The 13,843-nt window shown below is 41.3% G+C and overlaps 1 protein-coding gene across 3 annotated transcripts in view; it reads right to left on the bottom strand.

The window, feature by feature from the left end:
* The window catches only part of SRFBP1 (serum response factor binding protein 1), a 57,382-nt gene that overhangs the window by 8,115 nt on the left and 35,424 nt on the right, over positions 1-13,843 (bottom strand). For 2 of the 3 annotated variants that reach the window (XM_077344381.1, XM_077344382.1), the window contains exon 4: positions 5,656-5,727. The exons of the other annotated variant lie outside the window; for it this stretch is intronic. In XM_077344381.1, coding sequence (XP_077200496.1) covers positions 5,656-5,727 — 72 coding nt within the window. The remainder of the gene's footprint in view (positions 1-5,655; positions 5,728-13,843) is intronic. 3 annotated transcript variants of the gene reach the window in all.

Below are 13,843 nucleotides of genomic sequence, written 5' to 3'. Positions count from 1 at the left end.
ATTAATTTGTTTTTAGTCCTTATAGTGAATTACTTATTGAAATGTCTTTATTGCATTTTGACTTGTTTTTGGCATATGATGAACAACTAACCAGATGAGGAGATCAGCTGGGGATATTTTTAATCACTTCAGAACCAGAAGAGTCCATTGGGCAACCCAACTAAAGCCTACAAACTCAAGAGGCAGGAAACCAATTGCCCATCCTTCTTGAAATTGGGGGTGGTGGTGCTGGGACATCATCACTATCCTATGAAAAGTGTGGCATTGTGTGTTAGGGAAAGAGTGCTACAAGAACACTACAGCTTGAGGAATGAGAAGCTTTAGAGACAGCATCAAAGCTCTGCTGCTACAGCACTTTAGTAGGAACCACAGTGGCATCCAAAACACCAAGCTGATGTGATAGAAGCATTGATGTGCTTGGGCTCAACATATATGGCACGCCAAATGTCAGATCTGATATTTCCTGAAGTCTAAAAGATGCAATCAAGCAGGAGACTTGCCAGACTCACTCATTCGCCTCAGCCTGATTTTCTTGTCTGCACTTTTCTGTCACTGCCTGCCTATCCTTCTTGGCATACTTGTTATGTGGGCTGTCACCCCTCCATCACACACCCGTGCCAACCCTTCCTGACACTCCTGTGCAGACCCTGGCACCAGAGAGAAAAAGCCAGGTCAAGCCTTGCAAAGCATAATGGGAGAGCAACTAAAGTCCACTTCTTGTTCTCAAGAAAGACTTGGAGCTAGGCTTCCCCAACCCACTTGCCTGCAAACAAAAGAGGAGTTTGTCAGCACACCTGGCAAGTACAGAGAGTCAAAGGCACCCCATCCAAAACACCCCTCCACCCAGCCAAGCACATTGTCTTGTAAAGGGAACTGGCCACCCTCTTTCAACACCAAATCTAATCCAAGATTTGGTCTTTGTCCTTTCCCTTACTACTATCCCCGGCACAAGCATCATCCAGGATTTGCCAGAAATGGGCCATCAGCCCTTCTAGACAGGAAATATTTCTTCAAATTCACAGCAGCTAGTTTCTTTGTCTCACCAACAAAGAAACATTGGGACCGGGCCACAATCGTTACCGGCCATCAAACTCTTTGTCCTACAGCTGGACAAGTAGGATCAGCCCCCTATCACCTCAGGTCACAAATTTCCTTTAAATATCAGGCTCCTACAGACACAAAGTACAGTCAGTTTCCAGGCTGTTGGACGCTCATCTTGGTTCCTTATCCGTGGCCCCAAATTGCGTCCCTGGTCCTCTGCTCCACCCAGAAGATAGGTAGATATCACTTCCAAACAACCCATAGTATAGGTTCCTCCCCTATAAGCCTTTTCCTTGTGTGCTAGTGGCTAGGAACATATATTTCTATGCTAGTGTGCGCATATGTTGTCTTTTCTCTAATTACTGTGTGTTAATAAAACCCTTCCATGTTTAGATCATTGTCTACCTTGGTTCTATCTCAGTGACATAATTACCCAGTAAACTGTGCAATAAAAGGTCTCATGTTACGCCACACTGCCTCTTGGTGGCTCTACCAGCTATTTCCCCACAACTAAATTTAGACACGTGCATATGCATTTGGCGTAACATACTGCCCATTTAGAGCCTCTTGTGGCGCAGAGTGGTAAGGCAGCTGTCTGAAAGCTTTGCCCATGAGGCTGGGGGTTCAATCCCAGCAGCCGGCTCAAGGTTGACTCAGCCTTCCATCCTTCCGAGGTCGGTAAAATGAGTACCCAGCTTGCTGGGGGGTAAACGGTCATGACTGGGGAAGGCACTGGCAAACCACCCCGTATTGAGTCTGCCATGAAAACGCTAGAGGGCGTCACCCCAAGGGTCAGACATGACTCGGTGCTTGCACAGGGGATACCTTTACCTTTACCTTTACTGCCCATTTGCCCCCTTTTTTGGCCTGTCCTCTTTCCAATGTCTTTCATCTTACTGGTATTAAGGATGAATAGCAACTTCCACTCCTCCTATCTGACTGATTTGGTGGTGGCTTCACCCCGCTCAGGCTGTGCCAATGGAGGACTACTGTCTATACAAGAATGAACAATACTCCTCTGTTTGAAAGTAGAAGAAGAGTTGGGTGCACATGCTGCTTTTCTCTACCAGGATTCTCAAAACTCCTTACAATCACCTTCCCTTTCCCCTTACCCCTATGAGGTAGATGAGGCTAAGAGATAATTGACAGAACTGCTTGGTCAGAACAGCTCTAACAGTGCTGTGACAAACCCAAGGTCACTCAGCTGGATGCATGTGAGGGAGTGGAGAATCAAACCCAGGTCATCAAATTAGAAGCCACTGCTCTTTACCACTACACCAAGCTGGCTTACTAAACACACTTCATTTTAGGTATTCAGATTTTTCTGCAAACCTGATTATTCTTATAAGTTTGTTGAAATACCTCAGTTCTCTCTTGTTGTTGTTAGGTGCGAAGTCATGTCCGACCCATCGCAACCCCATGAACAATGATCCTCCAGGCCTTCCTGTCCTTTACCATTCCCTTGAGTCCATTTAATTTTGCACCTACTGCTTCAGTTACTCCATCCAGCCACCTCATTCTCTGTCGTCCCCTTCTTCTTTTACCCTCAATCACTCCCAGCATTAGGCTCTTCTCCAGGGAGTCCTTCCTTCTCATGAGGTGGCCAAAGTATTTGAGTTTCATCTTCAGGATCTAGCCTTCTAAGGAGCAGTTAGGGCTGATCTCCTCTAGGACTGTTTGGTTTGTTCACCTTGCAGTCCAATGGACTCGCAAGAGTCTTCTCCAGCACCAGAGTTCAAAAGCCTCAATTCTTTGACACTCTGCCTTCCTTATGGTCCAACTTTCGGAGTTCTCTCTATGTGGCCCCAATCCATGGATTCTCATATGTGCACATGTTGAATATTAGATGTAAAGATGGTTTTGGATGCCCCAAGAAAAGTTTCAGTAATACTGCCAGCTAGTATGTTGACACCCTAGTGGACCTCTTGGAATTAAAAGGCTCACTCAAGCAGTTGTTATAACAGCTCCTACATGCTCCCCTCTTGTCAGAGCACAAGCATTTCCCTTGTTTACTGGGAACATTGTTTTACATTTCTTTTAAGTAGGCTTTCAGAGGGCATACAAAAAGCTACTTGTGTTCCCAGTGGAATTTTTCAACTTCCCCTGACCCAAATGGCAGTACCCCATGTCATATCACAAGTTATTTCTGAAAGTTCCCTCAGTTCCAGAAGCAGTTTCCATGGAACAAGGGGGGGGGGGCTGCTGCTCAAACACAAGCCCAAAGCCCTCAGGGGTCTACTGTTCTACCACATGACAAGACATCATGAAGATTACTTTTCCATCAAATGTTTTATAGTGACCAGTATATATTTCTGGAATAGCCTGGCTCTGAAACGAAGAACAAAACACGGACAACTGTTTCTGAGATCAAAAGTTGTTATACTAATGCTATGCTATGTCTAAAACATCTTGGTAATTTTTCCAAAAAGTAAAATATATTTTTTTAAAGTAAAAAATATTTTAAAAGAGTTATAAACTGTGTATTAACCTATTCTTGTTAACTACTACTTATTAAATGGTTATGCAAACAAAAAGGTTTATAGTATTTCATACACTGACTACAGCCTTTGTACTTATCAGTATAAATGCTTCAATATTCCTTGGCTGAAGCACATCTAGCCTCTTAAAGGAACTAACAGTATGGCAGGATTTTGAAATGACAGGGAACTGAGTAAAATACAGGGTAAATATCCTAACAGAATTCAGCTGAAGGTTATCATATCTGAAGTCAGGATTAAAGAATGTCTGTATCTTGAAGAACTTAACATTATAACAGTTTATGGAAGAGCTGCTCCATAGCAGCTGTTACACACAGTGACCCATCAAATGACCCACAACAATGGTTCCTATTTCAACTGTGCTCCCCCAAATTACTGATGAGGAGGAAACATTCTACTAATGACGCAGTCTGCTGCATATATTTGGTTGGATGCAGTGCAAAATTTCCGCTTGTGCTAGAGCACTTGTGCAAGCAGAAACCCAATAAAAAGACAACAGTAGTTGTTTGTACTAAGTCAGACTTGTGGTATCTCCACTTCTGTTACTGCAAGATCTTGTACGGACAATCATATTGTTTCAAGAAGTCAGTGGCTCAAAACTATAATAAATGATCATGGCAAATTTGAAAAATCTAGCTGGATATTGTTTTATTTGCATGTTGATCCAACATGTGGAATTAATGTTTAATTAATTAATGTTTACATATAACTTTTGAAGCTGTTTCTAAGCCAACCCATGTCTGGTTCAAGGCCAAGGTCTCAGGACTGAATGTGTATTTTATCAGTGTCAAGACATTAAATGATACAAATTCTTCAGACTGCATGAGTTAGTGCACGGTTCAAAAGTACAAGCATTAGAACTACAAGGCTGAATCATCTACGTTACAGGAATGGTTAGTCACAGGCAGACAAATCTTACACCTTCATTCAATATTCTCACATCACCAATGTTCTCAAAGTAACCACAGCTATTTGAGTTTGATGTTAACATCTGTTTTCCATGGACAATTCTCAGGAACTGTGGTTTTCTTACACTGACAATCATTTCCATTTAGACAGAATGACGGGAATGTTTCAGTTGCTTGACGTTTGCTCACCAACCACTTTATCTTTTTCCTTCTGGAGCTTACTTACATTTATATCTAAAAGAGCTTTGAGCAGCATTTTAGCTTGCTGGGCAGAACATGTAACAATCCAGCCCTAGCACAGTTCCTGAAGATGAGCATGCCACAGAAGTTCTGGCAAACATAACAGCCTCTTGCATTCATCTTCTGACACACCATTCAAATAACAAAAATTCCATTATTTGCTAGAATCCTAAATACAATGTAGACCTAAACATTATTGAAGTGTGCAATCAGAAACCAATGTTAATGACAAAATACCTCAGTAGCTCATTCAAGCCAAGTGCAATCATATAGTTTATTTATTTCTGATTACTGGACTGCAAATTATTATTTTTTCAAACAGCAAGGCATATTAAGAATCTAGATTATGTGATCTGCTATCAGTTAAGTAAACAAATGCTTACTTTCTCCTGGTAACAGAAAATATTGGTTTATAAAAAAGACACTGCAGAAGTCAGTAGTTAAGCCAACTATGTAGGTTTTAGAAGATGCTTTCAAAATTTTGTCTGAGTTGGAACAAAATACACCCAGAGTCTGCCCTCTGTAAAAACTGGAAGTGCTGGCAATCTAAGTATATACTTGGCAGATACTAAGGAGTATTCTATGGTATGTATGAGGCCTGCAGACAGAACAGTAAGCATCCTTATTCTGCAGAGTCTGGGCAATACAACCAAATGATTCTTGCTCAGTTCCTCTTAATCATGGGTATGAGAATGGTAAAAAGTCAAGAGTATATACATATGTAGTTAGGAGGTTAGAAAGTCAGAATAATGTTCTGAAGTATTTGCATATTCACTAACACAACATAACATGCAGCAGTGCTCTGCACAGTAACAAAAAGACTCCTTCAGCATTTATTTATTATTGTGATGTGATGATCTGATGTGATAAACTTTGGCTATGGCTTTAAAACATATTTATTCATGTTAGTGTTTTTCCAATGGTAATTATCAGGCATATATGCTCATAAAACACACACAAAAGCATACCTTTTTGCAGACAAGCTCAAAATTAATTTCTCCACCAAGGGCTCGTTTGGTAACTTCATCAGGTTTTATTTCCTATGGGGAAAAAAGTGATTCATTCTTCTTAGAGAAGAGCAGTTTTTTTGTACCCTGCTTTTTTACTATCTGAAGGAATCTCAAAGCAGCATACAATGGCTTACCCCTTCTCTCCCCACAACAACCCCATGAGATAGGTGAGGCTAAGAGAACTCTGGCCCAAGGTAACCCAGCTAGCTACATGCGAAGGAGTGGGGAACCAAACTAGATTAGAGGCTGCCGCTCTTTACCACTATACAAAGCCGGCTCTTTGTAAGTACTACAATTATGTGTAACAACTATAATTATACAACTCATGATGTAATTGCATTTCTCATTTTATTTATCAAAAGTTATTCTCACATTTCCACCAGTTCAAGGGAATTTACAACCTAAAATGTAAAATAGTTATAATTTATTTAGATATTCATACCCCACTTATCTCCACTGCTAACCCACTCTCTTTGTTCTCCCATCCTTCATTTTACCCCCATAGCACACTTGAGAAATAGGTCAGACTGAACTTAAAGTCATCCAGCAAGCTTCCATAGCTCAGAGGGGATTTGGTCTGTCCTCCAGCACCCTAACCCCAACACTACATTGGCTGTCATTTATATGAATACACAATCACTCCCATAGCACCCCTCCATCCTTTTATCCTTGCTGCAATCCTTAGGTATCCCTCAAGCTTTGTAACTCCCCCCCCCCAAGTATGCTAAATTAATTTCATTTCTGCACATCAAAAAAATATGTTGTTTATTTTAACTATCGTATTAATATGAGATCACCAGTAGTATGTTTATGCCTTGGGCTTCACTTCAATTAACTGTCTTTAATTTAATTTACACGTCCTCCCGTTTAACATTATAATTATTTCTCCAACTTTCAGAGCACTGATAGTTTTTCGAATTCTGTATAATCTACAAAATGTCACATTTCAAATAGGGATTCAGTGAATCCTTCCACTGAAAAGCACTCAGAGCAAGGGCACCCTTTGGGGAACTACTCCATTTTTTCTAGCTTGATATTTCTATGTATAACTTATGCCAGTCACCATAAGGTTTCCTGAAATCAACATGGCTAGTTTGGTAGCTCTTATTTCCATTCATTTTCCTGCACTAATATGTTCAGATAGCTATAAAGGGTTATAAAACATCCATTTACTAGAGAGAACAACATTACTATTACTCTTTACACTATACTATGGAGAATAAGGGAAACCACATACAACTACAACTGACACATGTAGTCATCAATGTAATTGTGCCTCTTGGAGAAACACTGGAAGCCTACATCATCTCTTTTGCTTTGTTACCAGTCTCAAACTTTCCTATAATTTCTATCGATTTGAACTCATCCCATTTTTCACCTATGACTGACTCAGAGTGTAATTGACCCCTGAGGTTTAATTTGGAATTCCTAAAAAAGGATGCATACTGTTCCATCAGGGGCTAGAACAGATAAAGAGGCAGCAGGGACTATTGTATGGCTCTGCCTCTCTGCCTCTTGAAAAGACAGAGAACACAACAGACTACTTCATTCCTGTCCTGAAAGAAACCCCAGGTTTCTCAATGCAGCAGTTTTTTGCTTACTCTTGTAAGTTCCGTAAGGGACAGGGACCTGTCTGTGCTTTGGTTATGAAACTCTATAAGGCGCTGATTGCGCTGTTTAAACAAATAATAATACTTTGGCACATATCATATTTGCCTAATAGGAAACTCTTCTAAGGGGTCCTGTATCTCTGTTTGTTGATAAAACATCTTGAATTGCCACACAGCCAAGAACAACAGGCTGATAAACAATGAAAATTTAGCACGATGGGGAAAAGGGACCTTCCTGACCATGAGATCCATTAGCTTATAAAACACCTCTTGAATACTGATGAGAGTTCAACTGCTTGGCCTCTTGAAAAACAGCTTGGTGTCATATCAGGAGATGGTACAGCGTGAAAAACAATCTTGAGAGAGCTGCTTTTGGGCAAAATACAGTTAAAAATATAGCCATCAATTTAATTAGTAAATGTCAGATATAATAATTTAGCAGACACCCTGATCAGCTAGTTGGTTAACAGGTTAGAAATACAAGAACCAGAAAAGTGGAAAAGGCTGTTTAAACTGGTACCTGCCAATCAATGCCATAAAGCAGTTTAAACAAAGGCAGAGATCCACAAGTGCTTTTGCACAAATGGAAGGATTTCTGCCTGTGGAATACAAATTTTTTATCTCCCACCTCCTGCTGCTGATGCCCTAAATGCTCCTTGATATTCTGTTCCTTTCAGGGGCAATCTGCTGTAGGAAGTGAAGGTGAAGCTTGCAGAAAAGCTCCCTAGAGCCACTCCAAAATTACATGCATCACAGGGAAAGGTGTTTATATTCCACTAAGTCTTGAAGAAAAACTTTATTAAGATAAACACTGTGAGTGCTCATTCCTACTGATAGCATGCATTAACTCTGCCTTTTAGATAATTCCATTCAAAGCATGCTTTTGGGGAGCAGGGAGACTCAGCCATAACATGGATGGTATGGTGACCACTCAAATATTCTATACTTGGTGGAATGCTTCTCATGACTGGAATGTAATGGTGGATAGATATGAACTGTTAAAAAAAACAGAATAGATCGAAGAGGTGGAGGAGTGGCACTGTATGTGAGGAAAGGGCTTACCTGTCAGGAAATTCTAGTGAAGGAGAGCATATCTACAGTGGAAAGCATCTGGGTGAAAATAAGTGAGGGGAAAATAAACAGTGTGGTGGTTGGTGTCTGCTACCGACCGCCTGACCAACGAGAGGATGTGGATGCTGCACTTTATGAGCAGCTTGAAAAAATATCCAAGCGGCAGGACCTTGTCATCATGGGTGACTGCAATTTCCCAGATGTGTGCTGGGAAACAAACTCTGCGAAGCTTCCTCAGTCATGCAACTTTCTGACCTGCCTGGCTGACAATTTCATTTATCAAATGGTAGATGAACCCACAAGAGGTTCAGCCATACTGGACTTAATATTGCCCAACAGGCAAGAGTTGGTGGATGAGGTGAAGGAGGTGGGGACCCTAGGGGGAAATGACCATGTCCTCATAGAATTCCTTTTGAGATGGGGAGCCAAGGAAGCTTGTAGCCAGACGCGGATGTTGGATTTTCGTAGGGCAAACTTTAATAAACTCAGAGACATGATGAGTATCATACCATGGACGAGAATGCTGGAAGGGAAGGGAGCATGTGAAGGGTGGGTGCTACTCAAGCAAGAGCTATTGCATGCTCAATCAATGACTATCCCAGAAAGACGAAAACACTGCAGAAGCTCTAAGAAGCCTATTTGGATGAACAGAGAACTTCAAGAGGAACTAAGAAAGAAAAGGAAAATGTTGAGGAAATGGAGGGAAGGACAGAGCTCTAAAGAAGAGTACCTACAGGTTACTAGGCACTGTAGATCAATCATCAGAAAGGCCAAAGCTGAGAGTGAGCTAAGATTGGCCAGGGAAGCCCATTGTAACAAGAAAAGATTTTTCAGTTATGTGAGGAGCAAACGTAAAGTAAAGGAGACAATATGCCCACTGTTGGGTGCGGATGGACAAACTCTAACGGAAGATGCAGAGAAAGCAGAAAGGCTTAGTGCCTATTTTACATCTGTTTTTTCCCACAGGTCAAAGGGTTTAGGCACATCTAGAAATGGCAGTAGCCAAAGGACAGTGTCTGTGTGGCAGATTAACATGGATAGAGAGGTTGTCGAGAGGCATTTAGCTGCACTGGATGAGTTCAAATCCCCTGGGCCAGATGAAATGCACCCGAGAGTGCTCAAAGAACTTTCCAGAGAACTTGCACAGCCCTTGTCCATCATCTTCGGGACCTCTTTAAGGACTGAAGATGTCCCGGAAGACTGGAAGAGAGCAAACGTTATTCTGATCTTCAAAAAAGGGAGGAAGGATGACCCGGGAAACCACAGACCAGTGAGTCTGACCTCTGTTGTGGGGAAGATAATGGAGCAGATATTAAAGGGAGCGATCTGCAAACATCTGGAGGACAATTTGGTGATCCAAAGAAGTCAGCATGGATTTGTCTCCAACAGGTCTTGCCAGACCAACCTGGTTTCCTTTTTTGACCAAGTAACAGGTTTGCTGGATCATGGAAATTCGGTTGATGTTATTTACTTGGATTTTAGTAAAGCTTTTGACAAGGTTCCCCATGATGTTCTGATGGATAAGTTGAAGGACTGCAATCTGGATTTTCAGGTAGTCAGGTGGATAGAGCATTGGTTAGAGAACCGCACTCAAAGAGTTGTTGTCAATGGTGTTTCATCAAACTGGAGAGAGGTGAGTAGCGGGGTACCTCAGGGCTCGGTGCTCGGCCCAGTACTTTTTAACGTATTTATTAATGATCTAGATGAGGGGGTGGAGGGACTACTCATCACGTTTGCAGATGACACCAAATTGGGAGGACTGGCAAATACTCCGGAAGATAGAGTTCAACGAGATCTGAACACAATGGAAAAATGGTATGTCCTGTGTAACTGAAAGGAAATTAGCAACTTGCCATTCACAGATGCCCTTTTCCTCAGGTTTCTTACACTCCAGGATTGTCAGATATGAATAAGTAAAACCATAGGCCACAATCCCACATACTTAGGCCACAATTTTAAAAGATATCTGTGGTTGTCTCCCATTGTCTTTAATTCTTTAAGCCAGGCTTTTTCAACCAAGTTTTTGTGAACCCCTGGGGTCACTTGATAGCCTGGAATGGTTTCTTGAATAGGTGGGGGGACAACAACAATAATAAAGATAAACCAAAGAGAATCCTTTAGGCACGCTAAAATAAGATGGTGTGTGTGTATAAATTTGATAAACATTTTGGGGTGTTGTCAATGGTGTTTCATCAGACAGGAGGGAGGTGAGTAGCGGGGTACCACAGGGCTTGGTGCTCGGTCTGGTACTTTTTAACGTATTTATTAATGATCTAGATGAGGGGGTGGAGGGACTACTCATCACGTTTGCAGATGACACCAAATTGGGAGGACTGGCAAATACTCCGGAAGATAGAGACAGAGTTCAACGAGATCTGAACACAATGGAAAAATGGGCAAATGAGAACATGATGCAATTTAATAAAGATAAGTGTAAAGTTCTGCATCTGGGTCAGAAAAATGAAAAGCATGCCTACTGGATGGGGGATATGCTTCTAGGTAACTGTGTGTGAACGAGACCTTGGAGTACTTGTGGATTGTAAACTAAACATGAGCGGGCAGTGTGATGCAGCTGTAAAAAAGGCGAATGCCATTTTGGGCTGTATCAACAGGGGCATCACATCAAAATCACAAGGTGTCATAGTCCCATTGTATACGGCACTGGTCAGACCACACCTGGAGTACTGTGTGCAGTTCTAGAGGCCTCACTTCAAGAAGGACGTAGATAAAATTGAAAGGGTACAGAGGAGAGTGACGAAGATGATCTGGGGCCAAGGGACCAAGCCCTATGAAGATAGGGTGAGGGACTTGGGAATGTTCAGCCTGGAGAAAAGGAGGTTGAGAGGGGACATGCTAGCCCTCTTTAAGTATTTGAAAGGTTGTCACTTGGAGGAGGGCAGGATGATGTGTCTGTTGGCTGCAGAGGAGAGGACACGCAGTAATGGGTTTAAACTTCAAGTACAATGATATAGGCTAGATATCAGGAAAAAATTTTTTACAGTCAGAGTAGTTCAGCAGTGGAATAGGCTGCCTAAGGAGGTGGTGAGCTCCCCCTCACTGGCAGTCTTCAAGCAAAGGCTGGATACACACTTTTCTTGGATGCTTTAGGATGCTTTGGACTGGTTAGGACTGATCCTGCATTGAGCAGGGGGTTGGACTAGATGGCCTGTATGGCCCCTTCCAACTCTATGATTCTATGATTCTATATTAGACAGATTATTATTTGGGTACTGTCCAAGCTGTCCAGAATGTCACTATACAGGAGGCAGTTTATCTTTTTGTAAAGCCTCTCAGCGTGTCATTTGTTAGCAATGGTAGGAATAAGGGCTCCTTGCCCTTTAGCTCCATAACGGTCAGGGGCAGACTGAGAAGAAAAGCAAGCCTTCTCCTACTGGTCATCCACTATTACCTGCAGGGTACTCCAAACAGAATAAACTGCATTGATAATTAGTTAGCCCTTAAAACAGGATTAAAAAACAAACAAACATTTTCATGTATTAATTTTTTAAGCTCATAAATTAGCCTTCTTAGCTAGTGGTTCATATTAAGTCCCTTGGGTCAGAGGGGAGTGCAAACCCAATCATACCCAGGCAGAGCCAAACGCACTGACTCCAAAGTAGTGGAAATGGATGATCTTACCTGAGCTGAAGTTTTGAGGGCTTTCTCCTACAATGCTGCCTTTAATTTTGGTGCCTGACCATCCCCCCAAGCTTTGGGGATGAAGCGATGGCAGACCTTACAAGTGGGGACATTGTGCTCCTCATACAAACAGAATAAACATTGGTCACGTTCATTTGTCTGTTTCATTTTTGCCCCACAGCAGATACATATCTTAGCCATAATTGGATCTATTTATAAAAAGTAAATTTCCCCCCAACAACACAAAGCTCAGAGGCTCACAAGGTACAACCTACTCCTTCAGCGACAAAAGAGTTATTGAAGGTGGGAGCGCTGCTGCACAGATGTACTGTAGCTCACAGTGCCCCCTGGAGACAGAAGTGCAGAGAAAGGTAAGTTGTCTATTGGGAGGGAAGAAGATAGTGTTGCCAACTCTAGATTAGAATATTCCTGTCCATCTGGGGGGTGGAGCTTGGGGAAGGTGGAGTTTGAGGAGGGACGGGACATTAGACAGGTATAATGTCATAGACTCTATGCTCCAAACCAACCATTTCTTTCAAGAGAACTACTACTGCCAATCTCCAGGTGAAGGCTGGAGATCACTCAAAATTACAACTGCTCTCCAGATGACAAAGATCAGTTCCTAAAAAAATGGATATGATTTTAAATGAAAATACTTTATAGTTTTGTATGTAATATGAAACTATTGTTAGCCACCCCTAGACTGTTCCCAGAGATAGATTGTATGTATGTATGTATGTATGTATGTATGTATGTATGTATGTATGTATGGATGGATGGATGGATGGATGGATAATCACAAATGCCGCAGAGTGAATAGAGTCTGGGTCTTTCTGCTTGTCAATTTTGTTTCTGAGATTCTCTCAGGATCCCAGTTACAAACCAATAAATGCATGCACATTTAGGAACTGTGAACTATATTTAAATACAAATCTGGTTCTGCTTCACACAGAGACAAAATTACCCTAGAAATTAAAATTACTAATAATTTGTTAACTAAGGCCTTATGTTTTTTGGAGAATACATTCTTCTGAACATTGGCAACTTCATAGAACAGGTATTCCCAGCCGGGCTGAGCATGTAGTTCACTAGAGCAATCTGACCACTTCATATTCTAATTCTTTCCAAATGTGCTACAATATGGAAAGGGCTTGCATTAACTCCATTTGTTGAGTTTTGGATCTACTAACCTATTTTAAAACTGGCTATTCATTACCTGATTGGTGCTAAGAAATGTGAGCAATGTGTCAAAATCTGGAACAGTTGATTTGAAATAGCAAGGGGGAAATATTTTGTCATAATATGATGGGGAAAGTTCCAGTCTTATGACCACTACTGTGGTCCAAATTTATGCTAACTTTTGCAGATGGAAATATCATTTAAATTTCACTGCCAAGGAGGAAAAACATTTCATTGCATCTGAAAAACTCTTTTACCAGCGGTAGAATAATTTACCATTCACAAGAAGTTCACAGTCTCCTCACCCACAGAAGTGTCAATAAAACTAATTTGAAATTCACTGCCCATTATTTGCTGACTCAATAAATATACCCTTAAACTACACACAATAACCATCGTACCACTAGCCAAAGAAACTATATAACTGAACTGTTTTCCTTGTCAGAGAAATCTGGATGAACTGGAGCAAACAGAGTTCTTATACTGATAGCAAATTATAACCAAAACACCAATATAACAATAGAGAATTTCCCAAGGAGCAAATGGTAACCAACACAATGATACAGCAATAGAAACCTACCCTGGGAGCTTAAGTAAAGGTACTATTATTTTAAGTGTGATTAGATTGGATGCAAGCAATTTTTAAT

The sequence above is a fragment of the Paroedura picta genome, chromosome 7 (assembly GCF_049243985.1).
Source record: "Paroedura picta isolate Pp20150507F chromosome 7, Ppicta_v3.0, whole genome shotgun sequence".
NCBI lineage: Eukaryota > Metazoa > Chordata > Lepidosauria > Squamata > Gekkonidae > Paroedura > Paroedura picta.
The sequence above is the reverse complement of the archived record's forward strand: the minus strand, read 5'-3'. Positions and strand labels throughout refer to the sequence as shown.